Here is a 15,652-nt window from a genome sequence, read left to right as displayed (position 1 = left end):
CTCTGGAGGCCCTTTTTGACCCTTTCTCCCCCTTTCCCTGGGAAATCTCAAACATCAACACATTTTTCCCTAAAAACTGGGCTCACAGGGCCAACTATCTTAAACATCTCCACTTGAATATCACACAGATGTTAAAAAAGAAAAAGAAAAAAAAGAAACAGGCTGGGACCTGGGACCCTTTGCTACAGTGTTGCAATGCTTGCACCTGGACACAGCTCTCCTGGAAAAACAACACACAAAGAAACTATATGGGACTAAAAATAACTGCACGCATGTGCAGTTGGGGCAAATTCTGGACCCAAAAAGATACAAAAGATCAAAAAACCCAACTGCCACTTTTGAAGAGCCTGGAGCAAAAACAGGGTGTCAGGAGCAAAAGCAGGGTACTGAGCATGCCCCCTGCACACACCACCACCAGAGGGGTGGGCAAAACACCTAAGCCACCCCTCTGGCCCGATCCCTGGATGCACCCCTACCCCTGCTGCAGCAGGGGCCTCAGTAAAGCCTTGCCTTAAAAAAAAAAAAATCCATGATGTATTTTCGTAAATGCTTTCTTTGCATCTGCTGAGATAGTTACATGGTAGGCTTATTTATGTTTAAAATTTGTATTTAGGGGGCTTCCCTGGTGGTGCAGTGGTTGAGAGTCCGCCTGCCGATGCAGGGGACGCGGGTTCGTGCCCCAGTCCGGGAAGATCCCACGCGCCGCGGAGCGGCTAGGCCCGTGAGCCATGGCCGCTGAGCCTGCGCGTCCGGAGCCTGTGCTCCGCAACGGGAGAGGCCACGACAGTGAGAGGCCCGCGTACCGCAAAAAAAAAAAAAAAATTGTATTTAGTCTTTTAATATGGTGAATTATAATTTTGGTTTTCAAATGTTAAACCAACCATGCATTCCTTGCATAAACCCCACTTGGTAAGAACACATTATCCACTTTATATGCCATTGGATCTGATTTGCTAAAATTCTGTTCTTCATTTCTGCATCTATGTTAATGAGCCATAGTTTAATGATTTTTAAAATTTTACCTTTGTCCGGCTTGGGTATTAGGGCATATTTGTTTCATAAAATTAGTTGGACATCAGCCCGAATGCTTCCTGTAAGGAACGGCACCAAGAAACGGAGGAGAGCTTAAACAAGCTTTATTTGGGAATGCTCCCGGGCGAGGTTCACTGGTCCGAGAGAAAGGGGCCAGAGAAGTCGCGCCTGGGCGACGGTTTGGGCAGCATTTATAGAGGAAGAAGGGAAAGGGGTGTGGTGAATCCGGGAGGGCGCAGGTTATTCCTTATTTGGTGGTCTTTCCGGGTATCGTGGCAATATCTGGTGCCGGTCGCATCAGTCTTGGGACCGTTAGTCCCGCCCCTCGAAAGGCGGGAAGGCTGGGCCGGGTGGAAAGTCCCCAGGTCAGTTCCTGGAACTGGGTGGTCCGGAAAGTCTCCAGGTCAGTTTCTGGAACTGGGTGGTCCAGAAAGTTTCGGTCTGATGCAACCTGTGAGTCTGATTGCGTTCCCCTGCCTCGGGCCAGTTGGCCTTACACTTCCATTTTCTAAGTTTATGCAAGATTGATATTGTCTCTTACATAAATGTTTCACATAATTCATCAGTGAAAACTTCTGGACTGGAATTTTTATGTGTGTGTGGGAAGAGTATGATAATTCAATTTCCTTAGTAGATATAGGGCTAGTCATATTTTGCTTCATTTAGTTACTTAGTTTTAGGTAATGTGTATTTCTCAAGTTATTTGCCCATCTTTCTTCAGTGTTCTTCATTCTGCTGTTAAAAGCCCACCTGGTAAACTGTTCTTTCTTATATTTTGCTTTTCAAATCTAGATTTCCCTCCTTTTTATTTCACAATTTCCAATGCTCTGTTGCGCTTCTCTATCTGTTCACTCATTATTCGCAGAGTTCCCTTTAAATCAACAAATATATTTATCCTATCTGCTTTAAATCTTTGTCTAAGAATTCTAACATCTGTGTTATTTCAGAGTTAGTTTTCATTGATTGGTCTTTTTCTTGACCATGGGTCGCTTTTACTTGTTACTTCACATGTCTAGTAAGTTTTAATTGCATAGTGGACATTGTAGTTAATATGCACACATACTGGATTGTTTTATATTGTCTAAAAAGTATTGAACTTTTGTTTTAGGAAATAGCTAACTCAGCTGAACTAACACTTAAAACTGTTTTCCTTTCAATGGACAGCAGTTTAGTCTATGTTCACTTATTGCAGGCTTCCAGCTGTTCCTTCTTGCTGGGTTGCATGAATCCTCCCCTACACATATAAAGTCCAGGGTCCAACCAAGTATTTGGGCTGCATTTACAAGCAGATTTTTGGTCTCTCCATTCTGTGACTCCCTCCATTCCAGCATATCTCCCATCATTTTCCAGCCATTCTGGCATCCTCAATTCTGTCCTGGAATTCTCAAGCCACTGAGACTTTGTTTTTCTGTCTGGGTTCTTGCCATCCTTTGCCCTGCAGACTGAAGTGTCCACCCAGGAGAAAAGGCACATAAGTGCAAACTTGCCCACTGTACTTCCCTTCTTTAAAAGACTCCTCTCTACTTTTTTCCTACTTTGGCCACTCTCCTGTACTATTAAATAGTTGTTATATTTTGTCCAGAGTGTTTACTTCTTATCTTAAGAAGAGTTAATCTGATAAAAGTCATTCTGCTAATATCAGAAATGAATCCCTCTTGGTGTTTTTACTGCTACAGAAAGTAGCTTTACTATAAAACTATTCCCCTCAAGCTAATGTTATTCAAATAAGGGTTCTGTATAACACTCTTCAATTATTATTAATAGGTGTTCCGTTAGAAGGAAGGAAAGTGGGTTAAATGGTTAAATAGAGCTTGGAAATACAGCACTGCAAAACAAACAAATAGGTTTCTTTACTCCAGGACTTTTAAACACCTTTAGTATGCTAGTGTACCTTCTATACGCCTAAATGGAATATGCTCTTGAGATATTATCCCAAACTTTTTCATATATAATTAGTAATATTCAATAATTCATTCAAAAATGAATGAGCCCCAAAGAGTGAAGACTAGGGTATGATCACCTTCCTCCTAGTACAATTCCTTTTTGGCCACAATTCACTATCCCTTTTTAATCTTCTGTTTTCAATGTCAGTCACTGATTCATAGTGGCTAGGTTTATGTTATTTAATCATCACCAATACTTACTTTGTAATCATCATATCTATATAATAGGGATGCTGTTGTGGTTAAAGTGAGATGAAAACAGAGATAGACCATCCTTAACTTAAATGGATAAGATAAAAATACATGAAACACATGAAATTGTATGGTAACTAGCACAGATTAGTAGCCTGATAACTGTTTGGTTCCTTAAGAATTTTGCATTCTTTTGCCTATTAAGTCATTGACTGCAACAAGATTCATCAGAGGTTGGCAGACTACAGCTCTCAGGCCAAATTCAGTCAGATCCCTGTTTTGTATAGTACAAGAGCCAATAATGTTTTTACACTATTAAAGGGCTACTTTTAAAAAAGGAGAAAATTATGTGACAGAGACCTTATGTGCCTCACAAAGGCTAAATTATTTACCATATGTATTTTTACAGAAAGTGTTTGCTGATCTCTGAGATATAGTCTAATCCTTAAAGCAATCTAAAATAAGCAGTAGAGTAAAATTCATTTTATTTAATTAGATGCTGAGGTACAAGCCCTATTTTTTTAAAAAAATATTAAAATCACGATTTTATTGGTTTTCCAAGTTTTTTAAGGCTCATCTCATATCTTACCTTTTCTCCTTTTATACCACTACAGTCACACTTTGATCCTGGAGAACACCCATAGCAAGCCTATAAGGAAGAGAAAAGGGGAGGAAAATCATTAAATATGAACCTGAAAACCAGACTCTGACTTATAGCTCAAATGAATTCAATAATCCAAACTTGTAAAACAACTACCAGAAAAACATCTGAAAGGATATATACAAAATTGCAAACAAAGGTTACCTCTGGGGAATCTTTCATCTTTTATTGTATACATTTCTGTTTGAACTTTTCAAAATGAGCAAATACTTATAATCTTAATCTCCCATTGCGGAGCACAGGCTCCGAACACGCAGGCCCAGCGGCCATGGCTCACGGGCCCAGCCGCTCCGCGGCATGTGGGATCCTCCCAGACCGGGGCACAAACCCGTGTCCCCTGCATCGGCAGGCGGACTCTCAACCACTGCGCCACCAGGGAAGCCCGAAAAATGTCTTTTTATAAATGAAAAAGAAATCCATATAACTTCCCTGTAATATGATTTTCAGCTCTAAGGAACTCATTTCCTCTCCTAACATCACTTATAAGAAATTACCTCTCAATCTATATGAGCAAAGACCTCGGCAACTAGCCAAAGATGCCTGCCACTTAAAGTCCCTTGCTCTTCTGCATTCATGAGCATGAAATACATACTGTCTTTTACCACCTTTCTTTTCTTTGCTTCCACTATTTCATCACTAGTAGCTCAGTCTCTAATAGCTCCAAGCTTTACCACAAAAGTTGTTCCCACAGCCTAGGTGTCCTAAATAGCCACTCGTAACAACTTCATTCACTCATATGAGGAATTGAGGTACTAGAGCCAGAAAAATATACTCCTCCAAAATAAGAACCTGTAGGACAAGAAGACAATAGATGATGTCTGCCATCCAGAACTATCCTTTACTCTGGCATGAAGCTGAACTGCTTAGAAAAACAAATAGTAATTAGTTTAACATATGTAGATAGCTCAGCATTTATGTACAATAAGGGGTTACGCTTCTCATCAAATAAGAGAAATTTTTATGTGATGTAAATACCAAATAATGTTTATCAATGTTCAGCCATGGGAGACTATGAATTAAAATGTACGATAGCCTCCGTCCCATCATTCCGCGCTTTCCTTTACTCCAATCACTACCAGTGTACCTTCCCCAATCCTTAACAAACTACTAACCTTGTCCTTCCGGTTAGAAATCCTAACCCACTCAGCTGCAACTCGAAGTCACCCTCATACTGAAACTCCTTTTCCTGATTATAACAGCAAACTACAGGGGCTTGATGTTGGGGGAAATTTCTCATGCACATTGCAAAAGACTGTTCCAATAACAGATGTGAACTTGACATTTCTAATTGAAACAGTTATATAGCCACTATTTATTATACATGGGTGATTAGGTTATATACTCTGCTTTTAGTACTATATGCCAACTACATTAAGAGTTAAATAGACTTATTTTTATTTTTTTAACATCTTTATTGGAGTATAATTGATTTACAAAGGTGTTAGTTTCTGCTTTATAACAAAGTGAATCAGCTATACATATACCTGTATCCCCATATCTCCTCCCTCTTGCATCTCCCTTCCACCCTCCCTATCCCACCCCTCTAGGTGGACACAAAGCACTGAGCTGATCTCCCTGTGCCATGCGGCTGTTTCCCACCAGCTATTTTACATTTCGTAGTGTATATATGTCCATGCCACTCTCATACTTTGTCCTAGCTTACACGTCACCCTCCCCGTGTCCTCAAGTTCATTCTCTATGTCTGCGTCTTTATTCCTGTCCTACCCCTAGGTTCTTCAGAACCTTTTTTTTTTTTTTAGATTCCATATATATGTGTTAGCATACAGTATTTGTTTTTCTCTTTCTGACTTACTTCACTCTGTATGACAGTCTCTAGGTCCATCCACCTCACTACAAATAACTCAATTTTGTTTCTTTTTATGGCTGAGAAATATTCCATGGTATATATGTGCCACATCTTCTTTATCCATTCATCTGTCGATGGGCACTTAGGTTTCTTCCATGTCCTGGCTATTGTAAAAAGAGCTGGAATGCACATTGTGGTACATGACACTTTTTGAATTATGGTTTTCTCAGGGTATACGCCTAGTAGTGGGATTGCTGGGTTGTATGGAAGTTCTATTTTTAAGGAACCTCCTTACTGTTCTCCATAGTGGCTGTATCAATTTACATTCCCACCAACAGTGCAAGAGGATTCCCTTTTCTCCACACCCTCTCCAGCATTTATTGTTTGTAGATTTTTTGATGATGGCCATTATGACCAGTGTGAGGTGATACCTCATTGTAGTTTTGATTTGCATTTCTGTAATGATTAGTGATGTTGGGCATCCTTTCATTTGTTTGTTGGCAATCTATATACCTTCTTTGCAAAAATGTCTATTTAGGTTTTCTGCTCATTTTTAATTGGGTTTTTTTTTGATAATAAGCTCCATGAGCTGCTTGTATATTTGGAGATTAATCCTTTGACAGTTGTTTCGTTTGCAAACATTTTCTCCAATTCTGAGGGTTGTCTTTTCGTCTTGTTTATGGTTTCCTTCGCTGTGCAAAAGCTTTTAAGTTTCATTAGGTCTCATTTGTTCATTTTTGTTTTTATTTCCATTTCTCTAGGAGGTGGGTCAAAAAGGATCTTGCTGTGATTTATGTCATAGAGTGTTCTGCCTATGTTTTCCTCTAAGAGATTGATAGTTTCTGGCCTTACATTTAGGTCTTTAATCCATTTTGAGCTTATTTTTGTGTATGGTGTTAGGGAGTGTTCTAATCTCATTCGTTTACATGTAGCTGTCCAGTTTTCCTAGCACCACTATTGAAGAGGCTATCTTTTCTCCGTTTTATTATCTTGCCTCCTTTATCAAAACTAAGGTGACCATATGTGCGTAGATTTATCTCTGGGCTTTCTATCCTGTTCCATTGATCTATATTTCTGTTTTTGTGCCAGTACCATACTGTCTTGATTACTGTAGCTTTGTAGTATATAGTCTGAAGTCAGGGAGTCTGATTCCTCCAGTCCTGTTTTTCTTTCTCAAGATTGCTTTGGCTATTCAGGGTGTTTTGTATTTCCATATAAATTGTGAAATTTTTTGTTAGAGTTCTGTGAAAAATGCCAGTGGTAGTTTGATAGGGATTGCATTGAATCTGTAGATTGCTTTGGGTAGTAGAGTCATTTTCACAATGTTGAATCTTCCAATCCAAGAACATGGTATATCTCTCCATCTGTTTGTATCATCTTTAATTTCTTTTATCAGCGTCTTATAGTTTTCTGCATAAAAGTCTTTTGTCTATTTAAATAGGATTATTCCTAGGTATTTTATTCCTTTTTTTGCAATGGTAAATGGGAGTGTTTCCTTAGTTTCTCTTTCAGATTTTTCATCATTAGGGTACAGGAATGCAAGAGATTTCTGTGCATTAATTTTGTATTCTGCCACTTTGCCAAATTCATTGATCAGCTCTAGTAATTTTCTGGTAGCATCTGGTAGATTCTCTATGTATAGTATCATGTCATCTGCAAACAGTGAGAGTTTTACTTCTTCTTTCCTGTTTGGATCCCTTTTATTTCTTTTTCTGCTCAGATTGCTGTGGCTAAAACTTTCAAAACTATGTTGAATAATAGCGGTGAGAGTGGGCAACCATGTCTTGTTCCTGATCTTAGTGGAAATGGTTTCAGTTTTTCACCATTGAGAATGATGTTAGCTGTGGGTTTGTCATATATGGCCTTTATTATGTTGAGGTAAGTTCTCTCTGTGCCTACTTTCCGGAGAGTTTTTATCATAAATGGGTATTTAATTTTGTCAAAAGATTTTTCTGCATCTATTGAGATGATCATATGGTTTTCCTTCTTCAGTTTGTTAATATGATGTATCACATTGATTGATTGCTGTATATTGAAGAATCCTTGCATTCCTGGGATAAACCCCACTTTATCATGATGGATGACACTTTTAATGTGCTTCTGGATTCTGTTTGCTAGTATTTTGTTGAGGATTTTTACATCTATGTTCATCAGTGTTATTGGCCTGTAGTTTTCTTTTTCTGTGACAACTCTGTCTGGTTTTGGTATCAGGGTGATGGTGGCCTCGTAGAGTGAGTTTGGCAGTGTTCCTCCCTCTGCTATATTTTGAAAGAGTTTGAGAAGGATAGGTGTTACCTCTTCTCTAAATGTTTGACAGAATTCACCTCTGAAGCCATCTGGTCTTGGAATTTTGTTAGTTGGAAGATGTTTAATCACAGTCTCAACTTCAGTGCTTGTGATTGGTCAGTTTATATTTTCTATTTCTTCCTGGTTCGGTCCCAGAAGGTTGTGCTTTTCTAAGAATTTGTCCATTTCTTTCAGGATGTCCATTTTATTGGCATATATTGCTTGTAGTAATCTCTCATGATCCTTTGTATTTCTGCAGTGTCAGTTGTTAATTATCCTTTTTCATTTCTAATTCTATTGATTTGAGTCTTCTCTCTTTTTTCCTTGATGAGCCTGGCTAACGATTTATCCATTTGTTTATCTTTTTTTTTAAGTAGACATATCAGTCTGGATACCTAACTCCATTATTGGGGTATCGTTTCCCTATGCCGTTATTTTGTAGTATATATCTTAGAACACATGAATCAGAATCACCTAGAGATGTTTATTAAAATTTCAGATTATGATAGCCAACTTCAGACTATACTACAAAGCTACAGTAATCAAGACAGTATGGTACTGGCACAAAAACAGAAATATAGATCAATGGAACAGGATAAAAAACCCAGAGATAAACCTACGCACATATGGTCACCTTATCTTTGATAAAGGAGGCAAGAATATACAATGGAGGAAAGACAGCCTCTTCAATAAATGGTGCTGGGAAAACTGGATAGCTACATGTAAAAGAATGAAATTAGAACACTCCCTAACACCATACACAAAAATAAACTCAAAATGGATTAAAGACCTAAATGTAAGGCCAGACACTATCAAACTCTTAGAGGAAAACAAAGGCAGAACACTCTATGACATAAATCACAGTAAGATCCTTTTTGATCCACCTCTTAGGGAAATGGATGAAAAATAAATAAATAAACAAATGGGACCTAGTGAAACTTAAAAGCTTTTGCTCAGTAAAGGAAACCATAAACAAGACGAAAGGACAACCCTTATTTTGGGAGAAAATATTTGCCAATGAATCAACTGGCAAAGGATTAATCTCCAAAATTTACAAGCAGCTCATACAGCTCAAAATCAAAAACAAAAAACCCAATCCAAAAATGGGCCGAAGACCTAAATACACATTTCTTCAAAGAAGATACATAGATTACCAATAAACACATGAAAGGATGCTCAACATCACTAATCAGTAGAGAAATGCAAATCAAAACTACAATGAGATATCACCTCACACCGGTCAGAATGGCCATCATCAAAAAATCTACAAAAAATAAATGTTGGAGAGGGTGTGGAGAAAAGGGAACCCTCTTGCACTGTTGGTGGGAATGTAAATTGATACAGCCACTAGGGAGAACAGTACAGAGGTTCCTAAAAAACTAAAAATAGAACTTCCATACAACCCAGCAATCCCACAACTGGGCATATACCCTGAGAAAACCATAATTCAAAAAAAGTCATGTACCACAATGTTCATTGCAGCTCTATTTACAATAGCCAGGACTTGGAAGCAACCTAAGTGTCCATCGACAGATGAATGGATAAAGTTGTGTCACATATATACAATGGAATATTACTCAGCCATAAAAAGAAATGAAATTGAGTTATTTGTAGTGAGGTGGATGGACCTAGAGTCCGTCATACAGAATGAAGTCAGAAAGTGAAAAACAAATACCGTATGCTAACACATATATATGGAATCTAAAAAAAAAAAAAAGGTTCTGAAGAACCTAGGGGCAGGACAGGAATAAAGACACAGACACAGAGAATGGGCTTGAGGACACAGGGAGGGGGAAGGGTAAACTGGGACGAAGTGAGGAAGTGGCATGGACATATATGTACTACCAAAATAGATATCTAGTAGGAAGCAGCCGCATAGCACAGGGAGACCATCTCGTTGCTTTGTGTCCACCTAAAGGGGTGGGATAGGGAGGTTGGGAGGGAGACACATGAGGGAGGAGATATAGGGATATATGTATACATGTAGCTGATTCACTTTGTTATACAATAGCAACTAACACAACATTGTAAAGCAGTTATACTCCAATAAAGATGTTAAAAAAATACCATATGCATACAATATAATACTATGCCATATCATCACACAAGGGCTACTCTCACAAGTCTCATAAACTCTTAGAAGATAGTAATTTAAGATTTCAATACATAAGTCATCTTTGACTTGCCTACTCTTAACACAAAACCTCCATTTTGGGGGATGGAGTGGGCACAGAGTCGCCATTCTTTAACAGTCCAAGGGTAAAAATTTATGTATCTTTTGTTACATCCCTTCATTTGATATCCTGACACAATCCATAAACAGATCTATTTCTTCCGAATAAATGCTATCAATAAAAGAATGTCAGTAGAGTTGAAGGAGGTCTTAGAAATTACCTAATATACCTCCCTCATTTTAAATATAAAGAAATGGACGGCGAAAGACAGCGCCAGAGCTAGAATTAGTTTCTTGACTTTTTCAATATTCCAAACTGCTTCCCATATACTTTCAAATTCTGAGCAAAAGCCAGTATGTCTTGCCAGATTTTTTATGAAGAGGAAACATTTTCTCACTATCATAAATGTATTTCTTTAAAAATCAAATTATAGATGAACCTATTAATCAGTTTGAAAGCCTTTTAACCAAAGCAGCACCTGCCACTTCCTACAAATCTAGAACTAAAAAATACATGGAGACTCATTAAAAATTTGATGACTACAACATGTGATTCACCAATACTAACATAGGTAATGAGTTTCCTTGATTAAAAACATTACAATTTTTAAGATAACTAAAGAAAAAGACACACTCATTTGGTTTTCAAGATTCTATTTTTTTTTTCCAACAGGGATGGAAGAATGTTGGGGAAAGGAGGCGGTGGCCTAAACCTTAGTTTATGTGTTTATGCTCATAAACTAAGGTTGGTCAAAGTGAACCCAAATATTTAAAGATATCAAGTATCAGACAGTGGAGCTCTTCTGGCATCTAGTCTGGACAAATTACCAAATGCTTTATTACCAGAAGTACTTTAACCTTAAAAATCCACAAACAAGTTACTCACATTAGCTTTAGTGATTTTACATTTAGGGTGGAGAAGCTATACCTATTTTGGGCAAATTTTATTATTTCCAAGTATTATTGGATACCATTTGGAAATACGTGAAATGGAGGAACTTTTTAAAAAATTAGGTTACTAGATACTTTTAATGGTGTTTGTATAAATGGGATTTTTACATTAGAAAATTACCCTAAATCAGAATGGCATTTGTTGAGAGAAGATTCTATGATTGGCAGATAGGAAGAAAAACCAAGTGTAAGCTACCTTAATCAAGAGCAACTTTCTCCCCAATTTTAGGTACCAGTAACCATAAATTAAATTTGAGAAGTTTTTATTGAGTCTGGCTCTGTACAAATTAATATGGAGTATAGGGAGATTATTAAATAACTTATCTCTCTAGAAAATTTTATAACCTAAAAAGAGGAATTAGAGAAATAAGCAAATTAGTATTTATTAGACAGAATAAGATAAATGACACAAGATGAACATAAAGTATTATGAACACTGAAAAAAGAAAAAAATGCTTAGAAAACTGATAACACACACAAAATTTTTTTTTTCATATGTTACTCTAGTAGACTTTTCCCTAGCAAGAATTTCCAAAGTTTTTAAGTGGTACAAGCAATATTTGAAGGAAATAAGTATCTATAAGCATATTCATGATCTAACTTTGAAAATAAACACAAGTAAGGATCACATCACAGAATTAGCAGCTTTCCAATTCTTAGCTTTGTATGATCTATGATATCCACCTAAAACATTTCTAGCCATCCAGCCTCACCTAGTTAACACCTCTAGTGATGAACTCATAATGCAGCCCATAGTACTAAGGTTTAAGACACTTGTGCAGTAAGAGATTTAATCTGCTTAAGTCTCTTACAAAGAAAATTCAACAATGGGAACTCAAGCAAGTAACAGATTAAAATCACTTTAAAATGAGATCAACCCAATGAATCACTTAATAAAGCTGTAATATAAGCAGAAGAAGAAACATTTAATTTCCCTACTCAAACTAAAAGCGGTTATTTTACTTTGTGGGTAGAAGGAGATGGACAGTGCTTACACATAAATTGTTCCTGCTGGAATTATTATTCATTTTTAATATGAAAACTTCGTATGAAAATCTGGTGATATATACATTTTCAGCAGTAAAACGAAACATACATTCTTTTTACATCTCCGGACGCGCAGGCTCAGCGGCCATGGCTCACGGGCCCAGGCGCTCCGCGGCATGTGGGATCCTCCCGGACCCGGGGCACGAACCCGCGTCCCCTGCATCGGCAGGCGGACTCTCAACCACTGCGCCACCAGGGAAGCCCCAAAACATACATTCTTAAGTGATACTATCATATCCAACCTGCCACTAAGGGATTATAAGCCTGAGATAAATGTATTGAAGATTTTAGGGTGAAAGGGTTGTAGAATAATAAAAATGATAACCAACATTTTAATAGCCCTTTACAATTTACAAATGATATGATATATATCACATTTGGTCGTCTCAGTAATATTGCTGGGATGTATGCAGCTATACTTACCTATGGTATCACATGTAGAAATGGGGATTTAGAGAGCTTAAATGACTTGATATAGGACCACACAGTAAGCTAATACTTACACTCAGGTTTTTGTCTTTTGCCTCCAAATGCTATGTTCCTTCCACTACTAACTCTGGAAGAAAGTATCCAAAATTTCCAATTAAAAATCAGTGGTCCAGAATGATGGAATTACAAACATGAGTAATATAATAAAATCATTGGATTTTATGTTATAATTTACTTCTGGACATTATGAAAACTTCCAATAGCATTTAAAATGACTTACTTTCAGATAAATGAGTTAACCACAACTATGGGTTCACTGAGAAAAGAAAATTGAGAAGTAAAATAAACCTTGATTTTGTAGCAAGAAGATTTTTATAGACTGGCTATTGAAAGCACTGTGGCTTTCCATTCTACCAAGCCTGTACAGACATCCTGAGTTTCAACATCTTTCTTAGGATTTCAGTAAAGCGGTTCCATTAATGTAAAGAGGTTATAGCACAAGTTGAACTTATCTGAGTTATTTGTGGCCTTGGAAGAGTTCTAACATTACAGATAAAAGAAACAAGCAGAAAGACCACAGTACCATGATAATAAGAATAAAAACTTCAGAGTTCTGCTGAGAATAAATATGTCTGGAATGTCTCCTATGAAGCAGTCAAAACCTGTATTCTAAGTGCATTTAAGATAAAGACACAGACCTACTAGAGAATGAACTTGATGATATGGGGAGGGGGAAGGGTAAGCTGGGACAAAGTGAGAGAGTGGCATGGACACATATACACTACCAAACGTAAAATAGATAGCTAGTGGGAAGCAGCCGCATAGCACAGGGAGATCAGCTCGGTGCTTTGTGTCCACCTAGAGGGGTGGGATAGGGAGGGTGGGAGGGAGGGAGACGCAAGAGGGAAGAGATATGCGAACATATGTATATGTATAACTGATTCACTTTGTTATGAAGCAGAAACGAACACACCATTGTAAAGTAATTATACTCCAATAAAGATGTTAAAAACCAAAAAAGACTCAGTGCATCCAATTCTAGGGCCCTATGCCAGTGTAAAAATGCACTAATATACCCTAGGCCTCCCTGTTGGCTGCTGGCAGGAAGGTAAGAAGCAGAAATTGTTTTTTGCCCTTACACTGAGTAGACCAACATTTCCTGTGCATTTCTAACAGAATTACTGGCTGATCACCGCAGCAGCTGGTATTCATGGTAGGAGGAGCTAATATGATCTTTATTTCACAGGCAGCAAAGCAGGAAACCCTGCTACCACTTTCAGTAAAGCAAGTGTTCTGCATGAAAACCTCCACGGTATTTTCCAACACAAACAGAAATCAGAAAACCCTAGTTTAGTACAATCACAAAAAGCAGGCATGCTTCAGTTCTGGCTGTTTCATTTATAATCAGCAAGGAAAAAAATCAATGCCTTCTTAATAGTGTTCTTGATTTTGGGACACTGATTACATAAAGTCACATATCAAAGGTGAGAAGCAGTATACCACCGTCACCGCTGCCACCCCTCCCAAATCACAAAAGCTCTAGCTCCATCTAATAGGCTGGTAATTGTCAAGTCAATATTTAGAAAACTTACAACTTCCTCTAACATTAAAGCTGGCAGTACTTTTTCAATATTTGTCACTCAGAGTATTTACAAAGTAGCTTCAATTTATATACTACTCAAAAATCTATTGTCACTTTGTGCTCTTGTCATGACAAAAATCTGTCTTTACTTAGCCCTGTCTTAGAGAGATCGGTGGAAGTGTAGGTGAGAGAGATGATTTGACAAACAGATCTGGAAGATGAAGATAGAAAATCCTTTACAGGCAGAAAGAGTCCACACATACCCTACATATACAGAGCCAATCTATGAGCTTTTATTTTAATAAAAATTGCAACAACCTTGCAATTTGCTATTTAATCAAGTTTGTTAACATGATATTGTACCTGATTTCCATCATCAGTCCATTTCTTAGGAACAAATACTACTGTTGGGTGAAAAGCTTTAAGAACCATACATAAACTAGCAAAACAATTTTAGAAATCAAAGTCTACCTGGCTAGTCATCTATAAGTATAATTGAAGGCAAAGCTGAATTTGAAACAAAAAGAATAAATACTACATAACAGAAAATCATAAAAAGAAATTCAAATGGTACATCTGGTAGAAGAAGAGCTACACATATGTGAGTAGACAAAATCAGAACAGAACGTACACTATCTTGACTTGTGGCTAGATGTTTGAAAACGGAATTTCTCCTTATTCTTGAGGGAATACAGACCACATTCCTAGTTAGTTACTAACCCTCTGTAATATGTAGACACACCACGAGATGGGTTGTATTCAATTCAATTCCATAAACATTTATTGCATGATTTACTATCTCAGAAAGCAATGATAACTGCTGAGGATGGGGAAAGATGGCACAAAGGTCAATACAGTACACAAAATCTGCCTTCGAACACCTGGCAATTTAGTTGGAGAGACACACAGGCCAATCAATTATTATAATATAATAAAAACAATAGGAAATAAAAATGCTATGATGGAAGTATAAAACAAAGTGCTATGTGAGAAAAGATAAAGGATTAATTCTAATTAGGAAAAAGTCATGACAAAAGAACAAATCAACAGGCATTTTCTATAGCAGATTTTAAGGGAAAATAATGCGGACAACTATTCACAGAACTTCTCTGTGCAAAACAGTAGCCACGGGCTTCCCTGGTGGCGCAGTGGTTGAGAGTCCGCCTGCTGATGCAGGGGACACGGGTTCGTGCCCCGGTCTGGGAGGATCCCACATGCCGCGGAGCGGCTGGGCCCGTGAGCCATGGCCGCTGAGCCTGCGTGTCCAGAGCCTGTGCTCCGCAACGGGAGAAGCCACAACAGTGAGAGGCCCGCGTACCGCAAAAAAAAAAAAAAAAAACCAGTAGCCACTAGCCACCTATGCCTAATGAACACTTGAAATATGGTTAGTCCAAAGTGAAATGTGCTATAAATGTAAAATATACACCAGCTTTCAAAGAGTATAAATATCTCACTAATAAATTATATATTACATGATGAAATGATAACATTTTTAGATATAGTGAGTTAAACATGTTATGAAGGTTCATTTCACCTGTTTTTTATGCTT

The 15,652-nt window shown here is 37.7% G+C and overlaps 1 protein-coding gene across 3 annotated transcripts in view; it reads right to left on the bottom strand.

The window, feature by feature from the left end:
• COL4A5 (collagen type IV alpha 5 chain) overlaps positions 1-15,652 on the bottom strand; it is a 217,339-nt gene that overhangs the window by 117,802 nt on the left and 83,885 nt on the right. For all 3 annotated transcript variants that reach the window (XM_082681810.1, XM_082681809.1, XM_082681808.1), the window contains exon 2: positions 3,757-3,816. In XM_082681810.1, coding sequence (XP_082537936.1) covers positions 3,757-3,816 — 60 coding nt within the window. The remainder of the gene's footprint in view (positions 1-3,756; positions 3,817-15,652) is intronic.

This window comes from Grampus griseus, assembly GCF_964374135.1.
Source record: "Grampus griseus genome assembly, chromosome: X".
Classification (NCBI taxonomy): domain Eukaryota; kingdom Metazoa; phylum Chordata; class Mammalia; order Artiodactyla; family Delphinidae; genus Grampus; species Grampus griseus.
Note: the sequence above shows the minus strand (reverse complement) of the source record. Positions and strands in the feature narration are given on the sequence as shown.